The 26627-nt window shown below is 36.7% G+C and overlaps 1 protein-coding gene across 1 annotated transcript in view; it reads right to left on the bottom strand.

The window, feature by feature from the left end:
* LOC135074690 (zwei Ig domain protein zig-8-like) overlaps positions 1-26627 on the bottom strand; it is a gene marked incomplete at its 5' end in the record, with an annotated part of 319508 nt that overhangs the window by 44154 nt on the left and 248727 nt on the right. The window contains one exon of the mRNA XM_063969059.1: positions 2139-2349. Within this exon, the coding sequence (XP_063825129.1) occupies positions 2139-2349 (211 nt within the window). The remainder of the gene's footprint in view (positions 1-2138; positions 2350-26627) is intronic.

A 26627-nucleotide genomic window follows, 5' to 3' on the forward strand; every position in this document is an offset into this window, starting at 1 on the left:
ATCTGTTGAAATAATAACATGTCAGTAGTTTGTCGTCCTTGTGTATGCAAATGAGTATACCTAATTTTTTGTTGTAAAAAATAAGTGCAAATGAAGTAATGTCACAGCAAAAGCATTTTTCCACGAAATGCATTGCTTGTTGACTCTTCGAAATTCGGCTCGGTTCCCAAAAGATTTCAATCGGCGTCGTCATAACTCCGCCGGTAATAAGAAGTTATTATTAAGAATTGAATCCGGGGAATCCCAATTCCTAAAACGCTGGCGCGCGTTCAACTGCCCGCCCGCGTCCGCTCGGACCAAATAGGAATTGCATTTTCTCAGCGGCGCGGATCATTCGTATTCTTTCGGCAAGTGCCTAGTAATGAGATTATTCCGCGTCGGAATGGCGCAACGAATTCTCTATGGTATATTTTCTATCAGCCCGATATTCGGTTACAATGGGGCCCGCATCGATACGTATTCGATTCTGGTCCGTTTATTTAGACAAATACAATCGAGGCCGTGATGAATTCGCGCGGTCCGGTATCCGGCTTTTATCTCTGGATTTACAACAAATTGCTGTTTTGGGCGCGAGCAACCCGATTAATTCAAAGCACGCCCATTCGCTCCAATAAATATGTTAAAATGTGCCGTGACAATGGGCCGGTGCCGATTTCGCATCGCATTTTCGAGCCGCTGTTTGTCGAAATTGTCGCGAGGCTCGTGCTTCGGCGGCGGAATGCAAACATCGCGGCGCGCATTCGGCGTGCGGCCCGTTGCCTCACACGCCCGTCTCTGTTAGTAGCGCATAAACGGAGTGTATGCCTCGCCATTTCTTAAAAGCCCATGAAAAGACTAATTGAAGCACCATTACACACCTTCATGAAGTAGTATAAGAGAAAGATCGTTATCACATTATACATTTTGTTAACCTGTTCACAACTTCTCAATTTCCCTTTGTTTAGTTTGAGTTGTATAAAATTTACTCCGGCGCCTTTTACTTGAGCCTACTTTGAGATTTAATGCCTACCGCAAGATCTTGAGTGTACCTATACAAAACAAATTATGTAGGTAAATGTAAGAGCATAGAAAACTTAATATGTAGGTACTACTTAGTAAGAGTATAATGAATCTTGAAACTTAAATTAAATTTTCTCTTGCTTGCGTTTTACTGCAAAGCCTTTAGAACTGGATATTTTTATTTATTCAGACTTGAATTTAGAGTAAATTGACTTTCAAGCTCAAGTCTCAGTCTCGGCGACTAAAATAAAACTGCTCGTGTAAATTGCGAAGAGTAGGCACACGCCAACCTTTGCTCCTACAGATGGCTAATGTTGTTGCGTTGTTATTCTGACATTTTATTATTCAATTGTAGGCGTAGATCCCGACAGCTGAGGGAAGATTTTTTCTTTGTGAACGTCTCTTTTACATCTGAGTAATAAAACGCGACAGATGATTGACAACACACAAGGGCATGTCGTGTTTTCCACTTTCGGTTCATTCAATGTGACACTTATTTTGTTATTAATTTGTATTTATTTCCCTCTTTGGAAACAACGAGGATTGTACCTACTCGTAAGCTTTGTCCAATATTTTTTATGCAAATCATAAATATTATAGTATATCTACTTTGAACAATCTATAATTTCTTGAAAATTTTACGTTTTGAAACGCCGGTCATACGTTGGTAAATACTTTACAACTGATGAAAAGAGATTTGAAATCACTAGGTAATTATCGTTTCGGGGACTAATGCCAGGTTCCTGGAATCGTAAGCTGTCCTGGTTACGTAACAAAGATATTCCGCAAAAAGAAGATTGATTACCGACGATCCAAAACGGTCGGAGTGAGATGGCAATACACTGGCGGCTTTGCAAATGACAGTCAGTTACCGTAAAGGTGAGTTTCCACCGGTGTGTTCACAATGTTGTCACATAGTCGCAAGCGTTTGCGGTCGATTGCGCGAGTCAGAATACTGCTGAGACACTAGCTTACAACCGCATACATATTCGGTGTCGACGTTCGAGCATAGATGCCTAAAACAATACACTGGTAGAATTGCACGCGGCGTGTTTGCGCGGCGCTTTGAAAACGCTTGTAATCCGCTAGTGTGGCAAAGGCCTTAGTATACTGAAATGAAAGAGTGGTAAATAACTCACCAACAACGTGCAGGGTGACGAAGAAAGAGCGCACGGGCTGCGTGGAGACCTGGCACTCGTAGACGCCGGCGTCGCGCTGCTGCGCCCACTTGATGTGCAGCGTCCAGTCGTCTGCCAGCGGCGCGTGCGTGGCCTGGAAGCGCTGGTCCGACGTGTACGTGTAGCCGCCCACCGTCAGGATGTGCAGGTCGCGGTGCCGGATCCACGACACCTGCAGCAACCAGAGAGAACCGTTAAGATAAATCTGGAGATTTCACTTGGTCTAATTATACAATAAGGTATGCTCACGCACGTAGTAGGTCCCCATAGTAGTTGTTTGAATAGTGTAATTGGTACTACCGTTCTATTCATGAATAAATAAATAAATAGTACGAGTACATTAATAAATTTCTTTCCAGACCCAATGTCATTGCGACCATAGGACATGCAGAGGTGGGAATAGTCACGTTACACATCACAGGGTTGGTTGCGAAGTTCATGTTGTTTGACTCTTACTAAAGTAGTAACTCTTCAAATGCAACTAGGTGTATTTACATACGAACGATAACTAGGTGTATTAGTATTCGGTGAAAGTATAAAATTCCTTTCTTTTCCTTGCACATTTTGGAACTTAAGTAGTAGCAGCGATACTCAGTTTATTATATTGTTAAAAGCTAACACGACCTATTAATAAATAAATAAACTTATTCATCAACTCACAATAATTATTATCCGATATACTAGGAATAATGAGTAAGAATAAAGATTCTAATAATATGCTCAGGTTTGTCTAGAAGTGCTGGTAAAACAAAAAATCATAAGAGGCGTGTAGGTACTCGTAAATACCACTTAACAACAATTAAGTAGTAAATCTACTTACCAGGTAATTAATTTAGTCCACACAAACAAGTAGAAAACGATTTGGTTTGATATTTGATGTAGCAAACTACATAGACGTCAAATCATTTGTTCATTTCAGTTACAATATAAAAGCGACTCCTGTCGTACCGTGATTAAGTTATTCTAGAAGTGAGTAACCTAACCGGCTACGATAATCTGAACCTACTTGCCCAATGATTGAGCACCGAATCGCGTGACAGCCGCGACTCGATCTAGGAGATAGCTCAGGATTAAGATCGTTACGGGGATTAATGTTTTTATTACGGCGAACCAATTGGCCGCCACCTGTAGTTTTTCACTTGACTAATTAATCTTGGACGAAGAAATAATTTTCTTTACTTTTTCTCGAGTCGCAGGATTTCAGTTTATTGCTTTTGATTAGTTTCAGTATTTTGTCTTCAAATATTATTTTAATTTAGCAATGAAACTTTATCAAGCCAACACCGGTTAGTATAAAATAAAAATAAACACATAACATAAATAATACTTTTTATCCCAAAACGCGATGTAGCGCACTATAGATGAAAAAGAAATAAATTTTCATGTAGCATATAATGGTACATACCGTCCCATAGTAAAAACTAGAACATTACCGTAGGCTTCCCTTAGAGGCTTAGATTATAGGCTCGAAGGAGTTTCAATGCATATTCGGCGGCGCACGTTCGGCGAGCCAGCGAAGACGCGGTAATCGCATGAGTCGCGCTCGCACGCTGCCACGAGTATATGCGTAGAGCTGCGTGGAAGCCGATGGGTTTTTAAAGCCCTTACTATTATCGTTTTATTCGAGGATATGACGCCGCAAAATTCATCACCCTCTTCTAATCGACAAACAAGATCAGTAGAAATAGTCTTAGTTTTGTTGAAAGGACGACCGATGAAGGAATGAACTGAACTGCTATAAAAACTGTTCTATGATGTAGGGGTATCGGAACATTAAAATAATTGAGTTCCAATTCATTGTTGTCTATGTAAGTTTAATATTTGCCAGACTGTCTGACTTTTAGTTTTAGAAATACCCATCAGAGCCCATGGTATCGCAGCCGTGCCCAACGACCTAATAAACGATCCACTCGCAGCTAATATGCTCGCGCGGCCCCGCGGGAGTAGCGGCCGGTCCCCGGGCGCGGGTTCGACTCCCACCCGGTCTGTGTGCCAGTTCGCCGATTACGTACGGGATGATGTTACTGATGCGAACATTATTCGATAGCTGGGAGGTTGTATTTAATGAAAATTCGTGACGTGTAAGCAGGAATGTCAAATGATATTTTAATTATAAACGCCTGCATAAATATAGGCCTTGTGCTAACATTTTTAGTAAATCATGAACTAGGGACGACGCCATGAAGATGTACCTAAATTAATTAGATGAACTCAGTGCTAATATTGAAACTATAAAGACCCTTGCTTGACTATAATGAACATAACTTGAAGCAAAGCCACGTTAGAATCCATATCGCGTAACATAACACTAATCCTCAAATAGCAACGCAATTATTTAGTCGACATCGACATATCCTGAAAGCGTTCCCGCGTAATGCCGCGGAGCCGCTGCGAACACTCCCGTACGAACCCGCTCGAGGTCAGTATCCCATTACCGTTCTATTAGCTCTCTAATAACGCTCCATGGTCGCGCATTTTATATTCAGAATACCGATGTTTTGTCCGTTATAATCGCTCGCAAAAATGAAATTCCCTCTTTCATAGACCATTAGGCGAGCCCCTCCCCCCACTATTATTTGCTACTTTCCATTTTGCGAGTGTTTCGCGCCGAAACATGTCGCGCCGCGCTTTATACACAAAATCTTGGGCGCGAGGACTAGAATACTAATTTTCACTGGAGCTGAGAGGCTTGAAGTGTATGCTGAAGAGATCAGCAAGGCGAAATAATAACAACAGGAGCGACTTGCAAGAAATAGGGATTAAAGTGCAATATTCCTCGTATCCTGGAGAGATCATAAATTATTAAAGGCTGTGACGTTGGTAAGGACCTCAATCTAGAGCTGGAAGTACTTATAAATTTTATTCAAATTCTTCTTATACTTTTGCGGCTTTTGTTTATAAAAGCCCTAAGTCCAACGTCAATTAATTATGATTTATCATTAAACCTGTGGTTCTGTTAATGAGCTGGCTGTTCACCGCGCGCTGCGCTTTAAGTCGTGTAATCCGCGCTGAGCGGCCGGGCCGATAATAGTCACTTTACTAAAAGGGACCGTGTCGCCATTGTAATCTCATTTGCAATTACGAATTAAACTCCCGCTAAAACTGCGGCGCTCCGGAGCGAATAAACTAAATAAGCGACGCTAACGCTGATTGATGTGGGAACGGATCTATCCACCTTCACGTAAAGGGAAAATTCACACGTGTTTCTTCTGTGGTGTAAGCCTACAACTGTGGTTTTCATTTTACAACATTAAAGTTGGATTGAACTAGCAAAGCTGATTTTGCTAATAAAGATTTCTTAAAAAAAAACTATTGCTAATATTAAATAGAGTCAGAATTAACTGTATACCTTCGTGCACTTTGACCCCGGTGGTATTAAAGCCCGCAACCTCAGTCTGCGGTGACCTTTGTAAGCAATCGAGCAAACCAGCTCGTCGTCATTAATTACAAACTTATGCCAATATTCTTTCACCATCTGGTTGGAGTGCAAGCGCAAGTTGATCAAAACGAAGTTAACAACGAGCCCGAGTGGTCGCGGCGAAGTCTCAATTAACTGGGAACTCTACAAAACCACTCAATTCTTCTATTCCTGAAAAGTAGTTGGAAAACTAGCCAGTATTTGTTCAGAGGGAGAAAGTTGCAATGGAAACTGAAATGGGTAATCGCGAAGTATAACTTCGTTTGAGAAATTGAAGCAAATAATGATCCGTTATGAATAAAGCACACCTATTCACATAAATCCACAAACAATCGACTTCAGGACAATTAGCAACCTAGGCATATACTTGGAACTAAATATTGTAAGCCTTGTTATATTAGACATGCTTAATATTTTCAGTACAATTCTGCTACGGATACTTTTCATACCGAGCCCATTCGTCCTACCAAAATAGATGTTATTTTCCATTAAAATACATTTCTTTGTGTGGTGATTATCAAATATTCAGCACCATTTTCTTTGAAATACAAAAGAGGAACAAAATATTTTGTTTTAGTCTAATATATTACACCTATTATTTTCCCTAGGTTGGTCTCATATAATTGTAACATAAATAAAATAAACCAGTGTTCAAATAAAAAGTCATAGGGTCTTATAGTCTTCTAGGATAAGTACCAACTGGGAAGTATCCTTACACCTTTAAATGAAACAAGAAAAAGGTGATTCTTTTAACAAACTCGTAGTAATTGTATGTTATTACGAGTATTTATGGGTATCATGCCTTTTGCTAAATATGAATTCATATTGGTAGAAGTATTTAGTATTTACCTACTCACAAAATAGAGTCGAGTATTCGTCACTATTTATTTAACTACTATTAAGTTAAATAACCCTTACATGAGTTTATCTAGTCCAATGTCTGATTTTGTATCATTAAACGCCAGGTCTGCCCCTCGGGCGACCCACACGCGAGTGACCTCATGACTCCAGCTAGCAGGTCAAACTTCAGTCATAAATGAAAGATATACTGTTTGAATTGCGGGAGGTGTTGCCAGCCTGATTTACGCAGTCTGCAAAGTTTAATTGCTGGGCTACAGATGGGCCGCATTCATAACTCAATAGCTATTGTAGTCAGTAACTATTATGGGCTAGTGGGCATATTTTTTTACTCACAGTCCAGACTGGGGGTCGGATAGCGTTTTACAAGTAATTTGTAACAGAAAGTCTGAGGTAAAATTTTAAAGATGATAAATAGCAAAAAACAAATCTACTTACCACGTAATTCCTTAGGCCTGCCTATTTTATTTGGGCAACTAAAAAGTTTTTACTATCAATTTTTGCGTCCTAACTAAAGTTATTTATAGAATCGGATTTAAATATGAAAGACTTGGTGATTGGGGCTCAGGCATTGAACGAGCTAATCTCATATTCATCGTCCACCACAACTAACTTTACACTTAAATACACAGTTATCTTTTTTACCTTGTATAACTTTAATATTTAATCAATTTTAATAATATTAAGACCCAATGGTTTACTTTTTAATTCTATTCTATTTTTATTCAGAATTAAAGCACGATGAATAAACGTTCGTACCTACTCGTAGTTTAGCAGTTATATGTGATTTGGAATACCTTTCCTCGCAGAGAGTAATCCGACCTATTTTATCCCAGTTTCACAGGCATGCCCACCTAAATGCAAATTACAAAACAATATTTTTATTAGATTCGGCAACGTGAAGCAAGGAGGGTCTGGCCCGCCCACATGCTCGCATGCCTACATACGACGCTTTGCGTTTTTCGACGGGTTATATTTTGGGATAATATTTGAGCAAAAAATATTCCACGCTTATGAATTTCGTATACATATGGGGTAAAAGGGCTAATATTAAATATGATATTTTACCCAACTATGGCGAAGGTTTCACAAAAATTGGCATATTTTGGCCAAATTCTATTTGGGATCCTGCGAGACATCTAATCCTGTGTCCAAACACAATTTGTTCAAATCAGTATCTTTGAAATCTAAGAGTCGGGAGATCAATCGTCGGGAGGACGGCCCGCCTGCTGTCCGGTTTGATGTTCTTTGTACAAAGCGGAAACTTATCGCAACTGCGGCCCAAGATTTAGGTGAAGGATAGGGTTGTTGCCGGATCAGCATCATTACTTAATGACGGACTGCTTAAATACTAAATGATATTTAAAAATCCAAAAGTCGTCACCCAACATTCGTTAATATCTATCTGTGGATCAGTGATAATATCTACCTACTTATTTATTACGTTCAGATGGTACCTTTAAGAGAATTAGAAAATAAATAAAATATTATAAAAAAATAGATAAGTACTACGAAAAATATTTGCTAGATGAAGTAGCAGCTTTAGGTTCGCGTTTGCTTGAGACTCCTCTTTGTTAAAACTTTGTATCTAATTTTTTCCAATTTCATGAAGGGCCACTACACTTTATTACGGCACTAAAAGGATATTCCTCACAAGAATAAGAACCTCATTTTGATATTAAATTTATGATTTTAATCATAAACAATTTTGTTCGAACTAATAAGTTAGATTAAAGAATTCATATCTTAGAAAGACTGAATATCAAAAACTCTTTATTACCTTCATACTTAAGCATTCTTCTTCTACAATTTTAGCATCTTTAAGTTGTATCTTATATCTTTAAATAAAAAGTTTTGTTAATTTAGTTCAGATATTGGAAAATTTACTTCGAAATAAGTCAGTTTTGATGGGGACACTGCTAAGCTCCATAAAAATTTCACAATAATAACAACAATTAGTTAATTTAACATGAGTCTTTAATTGCTCAAAGCAATATCGTATCTTATGTGCGGTCCAACCCGAGTGCCGACGATAATCCGCAGTAGCTCCGCGGCCGCGCAATGGTTCCCGCGATCAGCATGGGTTCACGCCAGGGGTGTTATGGATATGTAGTTTCGGTTACGGATATTGAAATAATATTATACCGGTTACGGTTACGGATATTTTTTTCATTTCGGATATCCGAAAGTTTCGGTTACGGTTACGGATATCTGTGCTATAGAATGCAAATTGTAAGAGTTGTCCAACACAGTTCATGCCTTACGATTGGGTACAGAAGAGATTTCTTTGGCATCTGTCACCTTCTTTTCAACCGACTTCAAAAAAGGAGGAGGTTCTCAATTCGACCCGTATGTTTTTTTTTTCTATGTTTGTTACGCAATAACTCCGCCAATTATGAACCGATTTGAACAAATCTTTTTTCGGCGTATAGGTAATACCTCAAGGGTGGTCCCATTTAAATTTAATAATAGAAAAAACAACCCCCAAGGGTGGAAAATTGGGGATGAACTTTTTTATACGCAATATCTCCGCCGATTATAAATCAATTTGAACGATTATTTTTTTGTTGAATAGGTATTATCAAAAGGGTGGTTTCATGCGAATTTGAAGAAAATATTTCACCCCCAAGGGTGGAAAATTGGGGATGAACTTTTTTATACGCAATATCTCCGCCGATTATGAACCAATTTGAACGATTATTTTTTTGTTGAATAGGTATTATCAAAAGGGTGGTTTCATGCGAATTTGAAGAAAATATTTCGCCCCCCAGGGTAGAACTTTTTTTTAATTTTTAGTTTTTTTTTGTGTTCACGCATTTGAAGTCGGTTTTATTTTTTTTTAAAAGTTAATTATGGTTATGGTCTCACAAAAAGCTTTTATCTTATGGGAAAAAACTCATGTACTTCAAAATGCAATCATTATAATCAGCGTAGGGACTTGCTTGACTCTGCCTACATCCGAAACTATCCGAAACTTTTGAATCGGATATTTTTTTATTTCGGATATCCGAAAGTTCCGGTTACGGTTACGGATATCCATTAACATCCCTGGCACGCTTGGCCCACCCGCGCGTGACTCGTAAGCCGCCGGGAGCGTCACGGGTACATCTCTGAGCACAGCTTACTTAGGGGTTTGCAAGGCACTTCCTTGCCTGAATGTATAAATACATAACTACCGACTCGATTAATTATTCATAAATCATTTGAACGGTGAGTGTAATCGATTAGAAATTACTCGTAGTAAATGAATGCTCGGCGTTTGCTTGATCCTTTTGAAGAGGTTGTTAAGTGTGTTTCGATACTTATTTATAAATGGAGATGATTTAGGTGGATAAAGTTTCAGTTAAACAACTGCTAACACGATAATGTATTTTTAAGTATTTAAAATAAATATTTTAGTAAATGATTACGTACCTAATGGATGACTGCCTTTAAAAGGACATTACACAATATCTTTACTTTGTGTAAATGTCCATGGCCTGGTGATAGAATAGTAGATCGTAGGTAGGTTGCTGATTTAAGTTCATAAAAACTTTTGCAGATTTAAACGTTTCTTATAAAAAAGGAAATTTGCTTGTGGCTACAAAATAGCAATAACGACATGATCTGTCCTATGACAAGCATCTCCCGCCCGCCCGCGCCGCAGCAGCCCTTCAAAGCCTCTCTTTTAATTCCGGAAGGGTATTTTATTCAAACTGCGCTCCTGACCTAATGGAATTATTGTCCCATACCGTTATCGAGATCGGGTTACGGTTATTCTTAGTTGAGGTTAATAGCAGTTGTTAGCGAAAGCAGTTTTGTTTTCGGAGTGAGAAGGGTCGGTGTCTGTTAGGGATTAGTTTCTCATAGTTCCCGAGTTCGAACCCGGGGCGAGAAACACGAAGTGAGAAATAAATTTAAAGAAGAAACAAAAGGCAATGATCATATTTATGATGAGTTCTTTTTTGTGCAATTTTTTTATCTCTGAACTAATCAATGTTTATGAAAGAAAGAATAGTTAATTATGAAAATGAAATGAATTTTCTTAATTAGCGATATTAAGAAAATTCATTTCATCCAATAGAGCAGACTATTTTCCTGAAACCCTAAATCTGGGGGCACGGCAGTGCCCCCACCAAGTCGAGCAAAAAAGCGGCACGGCCGTACCATCCTTTTCTCGAAGCAATTCAGGCCATTTTCGACCGCCTGTAACTTCGTTGTGGATAAAACTAGAAGGCTGAATTTTCATTAGCTATGCAGGCATTGTAAAGACACGGTATATTTAAAATTTCATTCAATTTGAACCAGTAGTTTAAGAATTATAACGGGTCAAAGTTACTTAATTTTGTCACTCACTGACTGACTCACTGACTGACTCACTGACTGACTCACCGATCATCAAAATTCTAAGGCACTTCTAGCAGACCTAGAAGCTTCAAATTTGGAATATAAGTAGTGTTTGGTGTATGAATCAAGGAAAAACTAAAATATTTGGGGGCACGGTAGTGCAACCGCCAAGTCGAGTGATTTTTTTCAATTTCGGTCCAGTTTTCTAGATACATAACTGCTGTCTACAAAATACAAAAAGAAATGAGATCCCATCAAAAACAATACTTGTCAAAAAAACCAAGTCTCGCAACTCAGTTGTTCTACGGTAAAAAGTTGTGAGATCCATGTAATACCAAGTCCAGGCCAGGAAATCTTTAACGTTTTACATAAATATATTGACTTGGCCATCGCATGAAAACACGTGTAAATTAAATTATTTAGTGCGATGGCCAAGTCAATAATTTATGTAAAACGTTAAAGATTTCCTGGCCTGGACTTGGTATTACATGGATCTCACAACTTTTTACCGTAGAACAACTGAGTTGCGAGACTTGGTTTTTTTGACAAGTATTGTTTTTGATGGGATTTAAATTGATACCGTACGTAACGGAAAGGTAATTTAGAAAATAATATTATTATGTTTTGTTTTTGCTTAGATATTTCCCTATTGTCTATTTGGCGAGGTGAATGGCCCAGTTGGCAGTGAGGGCGTTTGCTGACATCAGATATGGAGCAGGAGACTGACAATAAAGTTTATGGAGATTTTATTTGGGTTTCTTATTTAGAAGGTAAAGTGGTGGCAATTTCCAACTATAGCGTAATAGGAAAAGTCAACAGAAAAAGTAAAAAAAAAACTGTTGTTTTAATATTGTTCGTGGCAACGATTACAATGATCAGAGTCCTAGGAAATGTGGATTCAATTCGATTCCAAGAAAAGTTCATAAAGACGTAAAATATTAAATCTTGTTAGGTTTCCCATTTAGATGGAGGAGATTACAGGCTTGAATTAACCTGCCTGGTTGCAAAAAAAGATGATAAATAAACTCATTCCTATGGATTTTTTTGACTGAATACAATAGATGCGTGAGTTTTCTGAAACTTAATTCCTGGTTTCAAAGTAAGTATCCAGTGGCTTTAGATTTTCTTACCATAATCTTTTGACAAGTTTCTCTTAGTCGTAGATAGATGTTCAATAAGTTGTGTTGGAGGGCAATGGGCCGGTCACATTTGGCACGGCAGCCATAACCGTTGGAATTAACGAGTCTCGCTGAGACGCCCCTGCCCTGCCCGGGGCAACTGTGCCGGATCACTATCAGTTACGTTTATGGCATCGATGATCGCTACTCATGATCACCATTTTTTGTACTTGTAACTGCAAACGGGCAAATTCGGTCTGATGGAGAGGGCAATAGTCCGAGCGGACATTTACCCATTCATCTGTCTGTATTTGTTACAGTCGAATCATGTCTTACAAGAATTTCAGTATTGATAAAATTTTTTTGAAAGAAAGAAACAAGAAGTATTTATTTGGTAAATATTTATTCTTCTTTTTCTTATCGTGTCGACAACAAACCTATACAGTGTCAGCCCAGAACTCCGCTACAATAGACTCATTTATGGTTTTGAAATTTTTGCAGCCACTTCTAAATCTATTATTTAATCTTAGTGGTTCATATTAATTAACTACGATTAAGGTTATATACGGCGTTACAGCTATTTTGATACTACGCTTAGCATAATATTGACTATCATTATAGAGTAAGAATGTCACTTGTCCATCACTGCCAATCAATCCGCGCGCCGCTTGTGGAGCTAAACGCTCCGCTAAAGGTGCGACGCGCAATCACGGCATATTGCCGCGCGAGCACTCGCTGGCCCGCCCTAATATCAATTAGCTGACACCAGCCTAGTCGAAACTTGTCTCCAGCCTGTATCATCGTCGCTGAATTAACCTCACCCTTTCACCCTATTAGTGTTGTTTGATCGGCAAATATCGATAGTTTAAATCATTTGGTATGCCCGCCCACTCATTAGAGTTAAGCAGGGAAATTTTAGCGAGTTGCTGTCTCCTAGTGAGCATTTAAAAATGTTGCAATGTGAGTCTACGCTTTACAAAAAATATGTACTTATCATATCTCCTGTGACGTGCTTAAATTTATTTCAGCAACAGGTTAATTATATTTTTTAAATTATGAAACGTGCAATAACATCTAGCTTGCTACCTAGAAACTTTTTTGACAAACTAAGCTATCAAATCCAATCGATAGTAGTACCAGGCCTGTTCATCTCCGCGAGTTTACATCGAAAACAAAACACGCACGATGGCCCACCTACAGGATACTATTCGACAAGGCCTCACTTACGAGCGAACATTGACTCACGCACGCGTATTCTTGTGTATGATGGAAGAAAATAAAGAAAATGGTGTACTAAATACTGTGCAGTGTTTAACTGCCTAAATAATAATAAAAACACAGAATGTACTTTTTTAAGTTGCCTCAAGACACTGAGAGGTAAATAAGTAGTTAATATTATTCATGATAATTCATGCTAAATCATGTATTTCCTCCGCCATTTTCCGCAGTTTGGCACCTCACGTCACATCATTTTACCGAAGTCAGCCCTACAGCTTCGGCGCAGTGCCGATCACTGACGTTTGTAAACAAAATGGTGCTTGACTCTTGAGACAGGCTAAATTACACCATATTGTTATTGACATTGAGCATACATTTTTTTTAAATACCTTCGCGAAGTAAAACTTCTGTACGTAGTACTTATTATTATTCTGTGGTAGTACTGTTAATTTGACATCACTACTCGCAGTTCCGTTCATCCCACCTCCCCTCCCCCACTATAGCCCCATCTGAGCCTTGTAATCACTGTTGGGAATGTCATGCAAATAGTTTGGAAGGGATGCCGTTATGAAGCCCGGCATTACAGCGCGAATCCAATGAAATTTTAGTTCATAGAATACTTGTAGTGCTGCGGTGGTGCTATCTAAATCTTAATGTTTAATTTGAATGGTAAATCCGTAATGTAATCATTGTGTTAAGCTCCGTGGTTGTGTTGAATATTTGTGAATGTACTAGACCTTAGTTGAAGTTATTGTAGTGATTTATTTATTTATTTTAAGGACAGCCAACAAAGCATACACCTTATCTAATATAACCTTAATACATCAAACATTATGTGGTGTTGCCTTACTTAAAGGCTGCCACGGCATGCAAATAAGTGTACTACTAATAGAAGGCAAACACAATTTCAATTTTCTTTTCTCTTTTACATAAATCATGTTTAGAGTCTACAGTTCGTTTCGGATACATAGTCCAATCTTTAGACTATTTATCCGAAACGAACAAGTCATGCAATACAGCTTTAAATTTACGAGGTGAATATGATATTATGTCGATGCTCCCAGAAGATGACCGTGACAGGCGGCTAAACTGCGATTGGATTCTATTGATTGTCGAAAAATGGCCTAAGTTAGTCCTAAACTCTTTTGCTCGGAAAGCCATATACCTAGACGGTCTAGCCAGTTTGTAAGAAGTGTTAAAATTAAACTGAGACAGTAGATCCCGGCAGTCGATTTGCCCATTAATAATTTTGTACAAAAAAAGGTGGTCATAAATTATTCTGCGATTATCTAAACTATTTAAATTGAAGTATTTCAGTCTGGACTAATATGTAGGAAGGCGCCTTGCCAATCCACATTGATAAGATAGGTGCCAGAGGAATCTTTTTTGAATAGCCTCTAAACGACGCTTATGCACCTCATAATAAGGGGTCCATATTACACTGCAATACTCTAAACCAGAACGCACCAATGAATTATATATTTTTATTTTACTGCCAATTTTTTTGAAGTCCTTACAATTTCGCAATATAAAGCCTAAGAGTTTAAAACTTTTTTTAACTATCTTATCAACGTGGTGATGGTTATTTTTTTACATACTGTTGTCAAATGCACAGTATCTAAAAAGAGCTTTTATGATAAGGTTATACATAAAGGCGTAAGCCACTGTGCATAAGTGCAGTTATGCTGTGGTGTGGTTCAATCAAGCATTGAATATTGCACTTAAAAAGACCGCTAAAGGTTTTCGCTTGTCAGTTTGTCCCATCCTTCACGAAGCGAACCTTCTCATGTGCCCTCAAGTCGCATCCGCCCCTGGGACCTAATTTGAGCTACAAAGTTGTCGGTACATGTACATGAAATATTCCAGTATTAGGTCGGTCCCTGGGGGCCAGTAAAACACTGCACAACAACAGTAAAAGAAATCAACATAACTGTCTGTGTGTGACGCGGGTAAGTTAGCAGTTTCGACGTAGAGCTTGACATGTAGGATTTTGTGGTTCTCGAGTTAAAAACTTTGTCTAGATAAAAAGACAATTCCCGTTTGGGGACGATCTTTTGTTTTTTTTTTAATGGAAGTAAACACATTCGTTTTGGGTACTTCGTATACCGGATACTCGTTAAACTTGGACATCCGCTGACAAATTTGAAATTTGGTTTTAAATTAAGAGTAAAGAAAACGCTTTGTAGTTTTCCATAATATGGTTATGTTGCAGCGATACCTTATTATATAGATTCGCTTTTATGTTATTCACATTTCTTTCAGGAGAAACACATTTAAATAATGTATAAGAACAAAAGTGTACTTTCCCAGTACATAAGTCTGTCCGTGTGTGCCAGTTCCGAAGAAGAGCGGAATTTAATAATAAAGGTATTGGAGCCGGCAGCTACAGTTTATTTGATTTTAAACTTATGATTTTGAAATTTTTACTTGAAACAAAAAGGCAAAGTTATAAATGACTAGCTGACCCGGCGAACTTTGTTCCGCCTTAATGGCAATAAATAAGCAGACTTTTTTTTATTTCGAACGGGATAAAAAGTATCCTATGTCCTTCTCCTGGCTCTAAACTACCTCCCTGAGAATTTTCAGCTAAATCGGTTCAGCCGTTCTTGAGTTATAAGTGGAGTAACTAACACGACTTTCTTTTATATATATTGTCGGCGCGCGGGGCGCAATATATTAAATAACTTAATGTTATAGTTCTCACAACACTTTCAATGTGTTAGCTAGTTTATTGCTATGGAATTTTAAGCAGCGCCAAAGCTCTTATGCCAGAGTTAAGTGCGCGCCTGGGAACGAAGGTGACATAAATCTCCATGTTGCCTGACGTAGTTGTGGACCCGTTCAAGTGCAGTATTGATGGATTAATAGCTTTACAAAAACTTCAGGTACAGAGCCCTGGCACGTAGAGATTTTGGGACTCAGTGTTAGAGTCATTGGACATTCGGGTTTTGGACGTGGTGGTGACTGGGCGTGGTTCACAAATTCGTCAATCGCTCCCAATCTATTCAGTTTAGGCGTCTCTAGCTTTGTTAAACTAATTCAGTAACTTTGATCTTTCTGTTAAACTTAACTGTGGACAATGTTGATTAAATTACGAACCAGTCTTTACATTCTAGTCTATAGTAAAGTTAGTCGTTTATAATCAGTGATTATAATTAGAGTTAGTGTCCACTCGCACGTGTTCCCTATACGCCCACATAGGTAGATAGTATGAATTCAATAAGAGACCCTTCTGGTGCCGTCCGAGAGCCCGACGCTCCGACATCAGAAGTGGGATTCCGCGTCGCGAGTGCGAAATGGCGTGGACCCTCTGCACCTGCAGAGTGGTTTGTCGCGTGTCCAGGTGACGACAGCTTCTGGTAAAGTATGATCATCAGGAGCTGAGTAGCATCACCGGGCCTGCACGGTGGTGGAGATTGCTGCATACGGTCAGTCGTTCCATTTTTATTTTGACTTTGAGACTGCTTTTTCTTTGAATAGAGAAAATGTTGTTAATACAATTTCTGGATGACACATAATGTATGTGTAGTCTCAAGTCTGTTTTGATACTTATGTGATCGATTGTTGATTTGATACGTTGTTTTGTGATTTTGGTGTGATTCCTGAAAATAGGTACTATGTGGTGGTAACTCATTATTTATTAATCGTAATTATTCGTACATTTAGATGGTTCGTAAGATTTAGATTGTAACTCAATAATATGCTTTGACACGATACGTGGTTAGGCAATAATAAAATAATTATTACCACTTTTTGCTTGACTTTGCTCGAGTTGCACCGGCTGTTGTAAACTCGAAAGATGTTAAAAAAATGACGAATGGTTAATTTGTGTGAAGTATGCACACCATCTGATCGTGCTAAAGTTACTGAAACAGATATACTATGAAATTTAAATAAAGATGTATACTGTGTCAAAAATACATGAAGGATAAAATTGATTAATAAAAAAAAATCCTACTTTAGAATAGACAAGTATTCTAAGTAATGGTAAAATTGAAAGTTGATATTTTCAGTAAACTGAATCTTTTTGGATCGGCCATACAGATCATTTAATTTGACTTATTTAAAGAAATAATGATAATCCTACCAGTAATACTTGGTACTACCACTGAAAGTTATAAACTATTAAAAGGATTACTTTTCCGCCTTCCAAATTTTTGGTTCTATTAATTATTGTTGTGCAATTACCTGAATTTAAGGACCCAATCTAAAAGCGCTGGTGTGGTGGAGCGGTGAATGAATAAAATTTGTGTTTTATCATCATAAAACGTGTATCAAAAATTCGATAATCTCAAATAGAATTGTGACTCATGTCATGTGTTTCCTGAAGAGGCGCTCTCCTAATGCTTAAAGGGTGAACAACCACCACTGTTGTTTTATTGCTAGTTTAAATAAGGAAATTGTTCATCTATCTAGCTATACATTTGTTGTTTGCCACACTAATGATGAAAAGATAGACGGATTTAACACTTTCGTGGACAGTAGCATCCACAGATGTTAGGTGTTAACTCAGATCTTCTATGATCTGAGGGTGTTAAGATTGATTTGCTGAAGTCACAGTGCACGTATAAATTCAGTACGCCTTACATTTGATTTTTCATACTGTTAGGTACAAGGAAAGGCATGTTTTAGTGTCAACGCAAAAGTAATACGCTAATAGTACTGTCATCTAGCGAATATTTTTCGTGATGCATTTTAACACCTTATGCAAAAAAAAAATATGGGCAGCGTATGAAATATTTTGGTGTCACATTAGACGTCATTACTAAACGTGTACCTACTGTTTGCCTGTATATTGGCTATTATGACTTTAATGAAAATCGCAATACAGTTTCCAATCCTTTGAGAAGTTCACTTTCTGTATTTTTACAAATCTCTAGGAAATGTAATTCCATTTTATAATAATTATGCTGACATAATGATGTCATACTTCTTATGGAATCCATCGAACAAGGGATTTTTTGTAAAGAGACCTTGTTTAAAACACTAAAGCTTTGAAACCGAAAATCAATAAAAAAGGGATCGTTTAAAAATATCTAAAGTGAAGTGCTTGAGCTTTGGGGTCTCATGTGGAGGAATTCAATCGTTAAGTACCTACCTACCTACTTAACCATAAACATTTTCGTTATTTTTTGTTAGCTACGATTTTACACTTGTTTCTGACTGCAACTTTTAACAGATACTCGCAATAAATTTGACTACACTTAATTTGATAATAATCAAATTACTGAATGTCTGGTATTATGCACCGAAACGATGCTATTTTAGAACATTTCTAGTGCTATCAGATTGTTTCTAATTAGTTATGCCATATTTTCAAGTCTGTTCCAATCCAAACATTGAATAAATAAACAATGACTATGGTATAATTCGTATTTAGGTAAAAATAAACAGAGATTTGAGAAAACCAAGAACGCATTTCAAAATTCATGTTATTGATTTTGTTTAAATAAGAAAATCATGATAACTGGATTCATGTTAGACCCAAACTATCGTAACTACCTATTTAGGGTCGTTGAATTCTAGTTGTTATAACGAATTTGAATAGAAGCAATGTAAAAATGAAAACGCATAAGTATTCTCAAAAATATTGACATACACTCGGTTCATTCTTGATGATTGATATTGAGTTTAACATCGTTAGTATTTTAAAATAAGTTAGTAGTTTGTATTTAGGACTACTAGGATTACTAATATTTAGATTTGACATTTCCTTTTCTTTATTCTAATCTAGAATTATGAAAAAAATAATTGATTCTGTTGTAGACATGCCAAAATAGTATGGTGTAGTTCAACAATTTCTTGATTCAATTACATTTTTATCAGTTGTCGCTCTAAAAAAACTGATAGGTTTTTATGAGCAGTACCTATCTAAAGTTTGGGTGCAAGTACTAAACTTTCTGATTCCTTTCTGTTTTTAATTTTGATTTGATTTTAATTAAATTTTGGTTCAGATTAAATTTTAATTAAATTTGATTAAATTTTAAATTTTGATTTTAATTACATTTTGACTTTGATTAAATTATGATCTTGATCAGATTTTGATTTTGATTAAATTTTGATTTTATCTAAATTTTGAATTTGAATTTTGATGATGATTTTTTTTTATTACAGTATGTTTTATTTTGATTTTAGTCTAGGACTGGTCGTGTATGAATTATTTTTAATGATAACACGGTTAGTGACGCCTTATACAACCTATGTAAGTAGTGTGTGATCTTTATGTACGAGTACTTACATTATGCAATAAAATTATTTAATTTTTTTTTGATTTGAGATAATGACCGAAGTGATTTTAAAATCATTAGTCAGGTGTTTATAGAATTTATAAATATGCTAACGATTGCTATCGAGTGATGCTGAAATGTTACGTCCCCACAGAGCGAGAAATAGTCAGGTTTAGCCGTTGTCGGCGCTAATGAGATTGAAAGAGTTATTATAAGAAAGAATATCAATAATGATGATATTGTTGTAGTATCTTTTGACATTTTAATGTTAGTTATGACGAAAATTATGGCTGGTTAACATGACTAAGAGTACTCAGGGCCTTGTCTTGTTGTCGATCGTAGGTCATATTCCTAACCCAGTTTAGCTGGTCGGAGACTGCGCGGCGATGATGAGTAATGAGGTCATGGGTTGGGCAGTTGATTGAATTTGTTTCGATAGCTGCTGATCGGTCGTGAGTACCGATGGTGGGGCCATGAGAGTGCCTTTGTGATCGGCCATGAGAGTGCCGTTGTGTTCGGTCATCTATACCGATGGTGAGGCCATGAGAGTGCCTTTGTGATCGGCCATGAGAGTGCCGTTGTGTTCGGTCATCTATACCGATGGTGAGGCCATGGGACTGCCTTTGTGATCGGCCATGAGAGTGCCGTTGTGATCGGTCGTGAGTACCGATGATGAGGCCATGGGAGTGCCTTTGTGAACGGCCATGAGAGTGCCGTTGTGATCGGTCATCTATACCGATGGTGAGGCCATGAGAGTGCCTTTGTGTTCGGTCGTGAGTACCGATGGTGATTGGCCGTGAGTGCCATTGTGACTGGCCGTGAGTGCTGGTGGTATCGGATGGTGATTCCGATGGTCGGATGCGTTCCGATAGTGCGTGACAGTGTGTCGCGGGTATTAGTTACGTTAACCTTGGCCTTAGTTTTGGTTGAAATAACTTTAAGATTCTAGTTGAAACTAGATTTGTTCTTGACTGAGTTGAAAACTTTGTAGTTTTGATTTGAATCTGTGGAGACCTTTCGAGATCTGTCGAGAAAAAAAAAAAAAATTGAAGAGGTCATACGTGTTTACAAATGCTCCCGAGTTTTAAATTCAAATATGGTGAAAATATTAGTTCCCAAGTGTTTAAAGTGAAAGATTTCGTTAGTTAGAAACTAGTTCTCAGTGACCACCTAAAAAGTTTATAAACAGAAAGCTTAAATACAGTGAAATGATCAACGTAAAACTGCTAATTCACGGTTGCCGGTGTACCATAAACAACTGTCAGTGACAAAATTGACGGAGGAAGATAGTACCAACATAACATTTTGAAGACTCCGTTCGGAAACGCATTAACGCAAAAGCCTAAGACTTTGTAAAGAACGTTTCGTTTCACTGAATAAAAATTTATAAGCAAAATGACATTTACGTGCTCAAGATGCAAAAAAGACATCGTGAAAAGAGATTTTATTACATGTGCAGAATGTCACAAGTTTTATCATATAGATTGCACCAGTATTGGAGATAAGTTATTTTACTTAATGTCATCAGAAAACAGGAAAAAATGTTTATGTGATACATGTAGATTTGGAAAAAATGATGTTCCAGCTCGGATAAATATTCCAACGAGTAATTCTTTTGACTCACTGCTGAACATTGAAAGTACATCTGACACAGAGATAAATCAGGAGCAAAACTTTGTAACGATTCGAAAAAAAGTGCTTTCGATGTCTGATTTGACATCATCTTATTTATCCACAAATGATACTCCACCAAGTACAACAAGTTTTATTAGAAACTCGAATAGTTTACCAGAAGGCGCTGTGTGTAATAACTTGTTTGTTGACGAACTGAAGTCAGAAATCGAGAGATTACGGATGGAATTACAGATTGCAAACAATGAAATTGAAAACCTAAATAATATAAACTACAAATTAATTAATAAAAACCAAGAGCAAGATAAAATAATCAAACTATATAAATCGATAAGTATTGATGACATAAATACTAGTATAAGATTGAATGCCCCATCTATGTCTACTCCGATGAGACATTGCCAGCATATCAGGAAGCAGATATTGAGAAAAGAATCTCAAAAAAAAACCTCAAAAATTACGTATGAGAGTTCCATGGAGCCAAACAAACGTAGCCGTAACAATGTGTCAAAACTCGTCGATGATCAATCTAGTGGACTAAGACAGGACAAACAAAGAATATGCTTAATTAGTAGTATCAACAGGAATAAAATGTCGTCATTAGTGAGACACCACTTTCCAGCTCAATATGATTGCTGCCATTACCGTATGCCTGGAGGAGGTATAGAACAACTGTCAAGCGGATTGGACAAAAAACTCGAAAACTTTACCTTAAAGGACTATTGTATAATTTTAATTGGTGACACAGACTTTAACGTTTCAAAGGATTATAGGCAAATGATTAATTTGTTAAATCAGAGAATCTTATCTGTACAGCACACAAATGTGATCTTATGTTTGCCTACCTTTAAATATTGTTATAAAGCAAATATTTTTAACAAAAGAATCGAATTGTTTAATGAACTTTTGTATGAGGATAACAAGCTTAGCGAGTATTGTTTTATTTTGGATTCAAACAAAAAATTGGAATATTCTTACAGTATGTTTTCTCATTTTTCTGGTAAAATTAACAAATATGGTGCTCAGACTATATTAAGTGAAATTGATAATTTATTGTTAAATATTGAAAAGTATGATAATGATGATATATTGTCAATTAGTATGCTGAGTAAACAAAAACCTCATAAAAAAGACTCGTGTACCTTAAGCCCTATAAAACAAAAATACTCTTCCTTTCGAGCCAATAGTGAATAATCATAATATTGAGAAAATTACTAAAAATACTAGTTTAAATATACTTCATCATAATATACAGGGTATTCGATCAAAATTGAGTCTGATTGAGATATTTTTGAGTAAGGAGGATATTCATGTTTTGTGCTTTAGCGAAACGTTCCTTAGACATCATGATGTAAAAGTTTTGCAGATACCAGGTTATAAAATAGCTTCATCTTATTGTAGACATAAATCAAGAGGAGGGGTTTGTATTTATGTTAAAAGCAATATAAATTTTAAAATGTTGGAATGTGTAAATTCACTCAGTATGGATATTAATTTTGAGTCTTGTGGTATTTTGTTGCCAGATTTAAATTACATTATAATTTGTTTGTATAGAACTCCGGACTCTAACTTTGATGTTTTTATTAAGTCACTTGATAGATTGTTACATAAAGTTACAATTCGTCCTCAGCACGCAAAAAAGAAAGTAATAATTGCTGGAGACTTTAATGTAAATATTCTAGAAAACAGTAAAAAATGTCTATTATTTCAAAACACTATATCAAAGTATAACTTGAAATTTACTATACATGAACCGACTAGAATCACTTTGAAATCGGAAACATGCATAGATAACATAATAACAAATGTAAAAAAATATCGTTCTAAAGTCATGCATCTTGGTTTATCAGATCACTCTGGCCAAATGATTGAAGTACCTGGTAATATTAAGCAAACTGAAAAATATTGGTATGTCTACAAAAGAAATTTTAATAAATATAAAGATATTTTCCTTGAGTACTTGTCACAGTTTAGCTTCGCGGAAGTCTATTTACATAATGATATCAATACAGCTTACAACACATTTGTTAATTTATTTAAATTGTTGTACGATTTATGTATACCATTGGAAAAAATCAGAGTTTCTCAGAAAGTTCGAGCAAATTGGCAAACAAAGGGTATATATCGAGCAAGCAAGGTAAAAAGAAATTTATACAATAAAATACTACATAAAAAAGATAAGACTTTAATACCATATTATAAAAAGTATTGTAAAGTACTGAAATCGGTAATACGTAAAGCTAAACAGAAATTCAATATCTCTTTTATGACAAAAAGTTCCAATAAAAACAAAGCCACGTGGAATCTAATTAAAAGGCAAACCACTCCACATAATACATTGAAAAAATCAATTAATAAAATAAATGTTAAGGGTGAAGAAATCACCGATGTGAATGTTATTGTTGAATTGTTTAGCAAGCACTTCATTGCGGCCGATGATACCTCCCCTAAGTCAAAGAGTAATTACCGCCCCACAAATCCCCACCCTTACAGCATCTATCTTGCACCTGTTGATGCAAACGAACTTAAAAAAATTGTAATTAACTTTAAGAATAAAAAAAGTTGTGGTTTCGACAACATACCCATTGAAGTCATAAAATATTCTTTGACATTTATAAGTGAACCTCTTGTGTATTTATTGAATTTGATGATAGAAACTGCTGTTTTTCCTGACGAATTAAAGAAAGCCAAAATAAAACCATTGTATAAAAAGGGGAGTAAAGAAAATGTCGAAAACTATAGGCCCATAGCGTTACTGTCTTCTTTCTCAAAAATTTTCGAAAAAGTTATTTACAATAGATTGATACAATATTTAAACAAATTTAGCTTGCTCAGTAAAAATCAATTTGGATTTCAAAAAAATAAATCTACTATAATGGCTATTTTTAAGGTTTTAAATCAAATATGGAATTCATTGGATAACAAGATCCCATGTGTGGGACTGTTCCTTGACATGTCCAGGGCTTTTGACTGTGTTGCACATGATTTACTTATACGCAAACTAGATAGCATAGGTATCCGTGGTGTGGCGTTAAAGCTCTTTGAAAGTTACTTGAGGGACAGAGAACAGTCGACCGTTGTGGATTCATTTGACAGTGTAAATAAGAACTTCTATGAAGTAAAGTCTACATCTGTCAAGATGACAGTTGGCTTGCCACAGGGAAGTATTCTGGGACCCATTTTGTTCTTAATATATGTAAATGAACTTCCTAACATCATAAACCACTTATGTGTTTTGTTTGCTGACGATGCAACAATATTTATCCCAGATACTCAAAAGAATGGTCATCTCTTTGAAAGTTGTATAAATGATGTTTTGGAGAGGTGTGTCGATTGGCTTAACTCATTGAATCTAAATGTTAATCTCACTAAAACAAAGTTCATACAATTCAGAAATTATAAAACAGTTCCTTATAGCTTAAACATTGCTGAACACGAAACAAAAATAAATTCAGTAGACGAAATAAACTTCCTAGGAGTAACACTCGATGCTCATTTAAACTGGAAGGCGCATATTTCTAATATAAATAAAAGAATATCCGCCTCTTGCTATGCTCTTTCTATACTTGCAGAAACAACTTCTATAGAAGTGACTAGGGCTGCATATTACGGACAAGTTTACCCATTGTTAACATATGGAATAATTTTCTGGGGCAACTCTGTTAACGTCCAGTCTACTTTTATTCTTCAAAAAAAGTGCTTACGAATTATATACAACATGTACGCAGACGAAACAGTAAGAAATATTTTTAGGGATAAGGGTTTTTTAACTTTGACTAACATATATATATTGGAAATAGCAATTTTTGTAAAGGTCAATAAAGAATATTCTACAAAAAAGGCTGCCACTCGTACAAATATTCGTGATAGATATAAATATGACATATGTGTACCAAATATAAACAGTAACATTTACCATAAGAGTGCCATAGCTACGGGCATAAACATTTACAATAATCTGCCTACAGAAATCAAAGCTATGGAAATGCCTAAATTTAAATCAAAGTTGAAGTCTTGGCTGATGAAAAATGTGTTCTATAACCTAAATGAATATTTTAGTATAAAGCATGTATAATTTATAAAAAGTTATTGTATAATTTATATTCTAAGTTACATACTAAGAAAATTATTATAAGTGCGGTCGGTAGCACATCGGACTATACGTGTTTGTTGCAAAGTCACCAGTACTACGTCGAAATAAGTTTTGTCTCGATGTGGCATCGTCTGTACAATTTAATATTGCATGCTCAATATGAGCAATCTGTTGTAACGAATTTTATGCCTTAACAACTGCAAACTGTACACAGAAAAAGCAATAAATACATTCTATTCTATTCTATTCTATTCTGACATTTTACTGACATGTACCTTCCTACTCATAGTGGTATTGTAGGATAGCCGAACGGTACTTTAAGTTACATGAGTGAGGTTGTCATATTACATGACGACTTAAATGCTGATCCACACGAGGACGTGTGAGAGTCAGGATCGCCGTGTCGGCGCGCGGGGCGCAATATATTAAATAACTTAATGTTATAGTTCTCACAACACTTTCAATGTGTTAGCTAGTTTATTGCTATGGAATTTTAAGCAGCGCCAAAGCTCTTATGCCAGAGTTAAGTGCGCGCCTGGGAACGAAGGTGACATAAATCTCCATGTTGCCTGACGTAGTTGTGGACCCGTTCAAGTGCAGTATTGATGGATTAATAGCTTTACAAAAACTTCAGGTACAGAGCCCTGGCACGTAGAGATTTTGGGACTCAGTGTTAGAGTCATTGGACATTCGGGTTTTGGACGTGGTGGTGACTGGGCGTGGTTCACAAATTCGTCAATCGCTCCCAATCTATTCAGTTTAGGCGTCTCTAGCTTTGTTAAACTAATTCAGTAACTTTGATCTTTCTGTTAAACTTAACTGTGGACAATGTTGATTAAATTACGAACCAGTCTTTACATTCTAGTCTATAGTAAAGTTAGTCGTTTATAATCAGTGATTATAATTAGAGTTAGTGTCCACTCGCACGTGTTCCCTATACGCCCACATAGGTAGATAGTATGAATTCAATAAGAGACCCTTCTGGTGCCGTCCGAGAGCCCGACGCTCCGACATATAGATAATAATATCTAGCTACACTAGAGTGTTTTAAGATCACAAATTGATGTTATAACAATAGTGGTTGTAAATAACTAAGCTTAAGCCTGTGCTTAAGGCTTAATAACAGCACTGACCTTTTGACTCGTCTGCGTCTTCGTCTGAAATGTAAAGCTAGTTAGAATAATTAAAATTATTGCATTATCTTGGATTAAAATTAAAAATTCCGCGATGTTGAAGTATAATAAAATCATTTGTAGATAAAATACTTTCCAAATAGGCAAAGTGCCTAGCATTATATTAAACAACTCGAAAGTACGTACAATGCTACTTGTAGATATAAAAGTACTACGGCGTAGCTCGTAGTCCATCTATGGCGTAGCTCGTAGTCGATCTATGGCGTAGCTCGTAGTCGATCTTTGGCGTAGCTCGTAGTCGATCTTTGGCGTAGCTCGTAGTCGATCTATGGCGTAGCTCGTAGTCAATCTATGGCGTAGCTCGTAGTCAATCTATGGCGTAGCTCGTAGTCGATCTATGGCGTAGCTCGTAGTCGATCTATGGCGT

Source organism: Ostrinia nubilalis, chromosome 1, assembly GCF_963855985.1.
Source record: "Ostrinia nubilalis chromosome 1, ilOstNubi1.1, whole genome shotgun sequence".
Classification (NCBI taxonomy): Eukaryota; Metazoa; Arthropoda; class Insecta; order Lepidoptera; family Crambidae; genus Ostrinia; species Ostrinia nubilalis.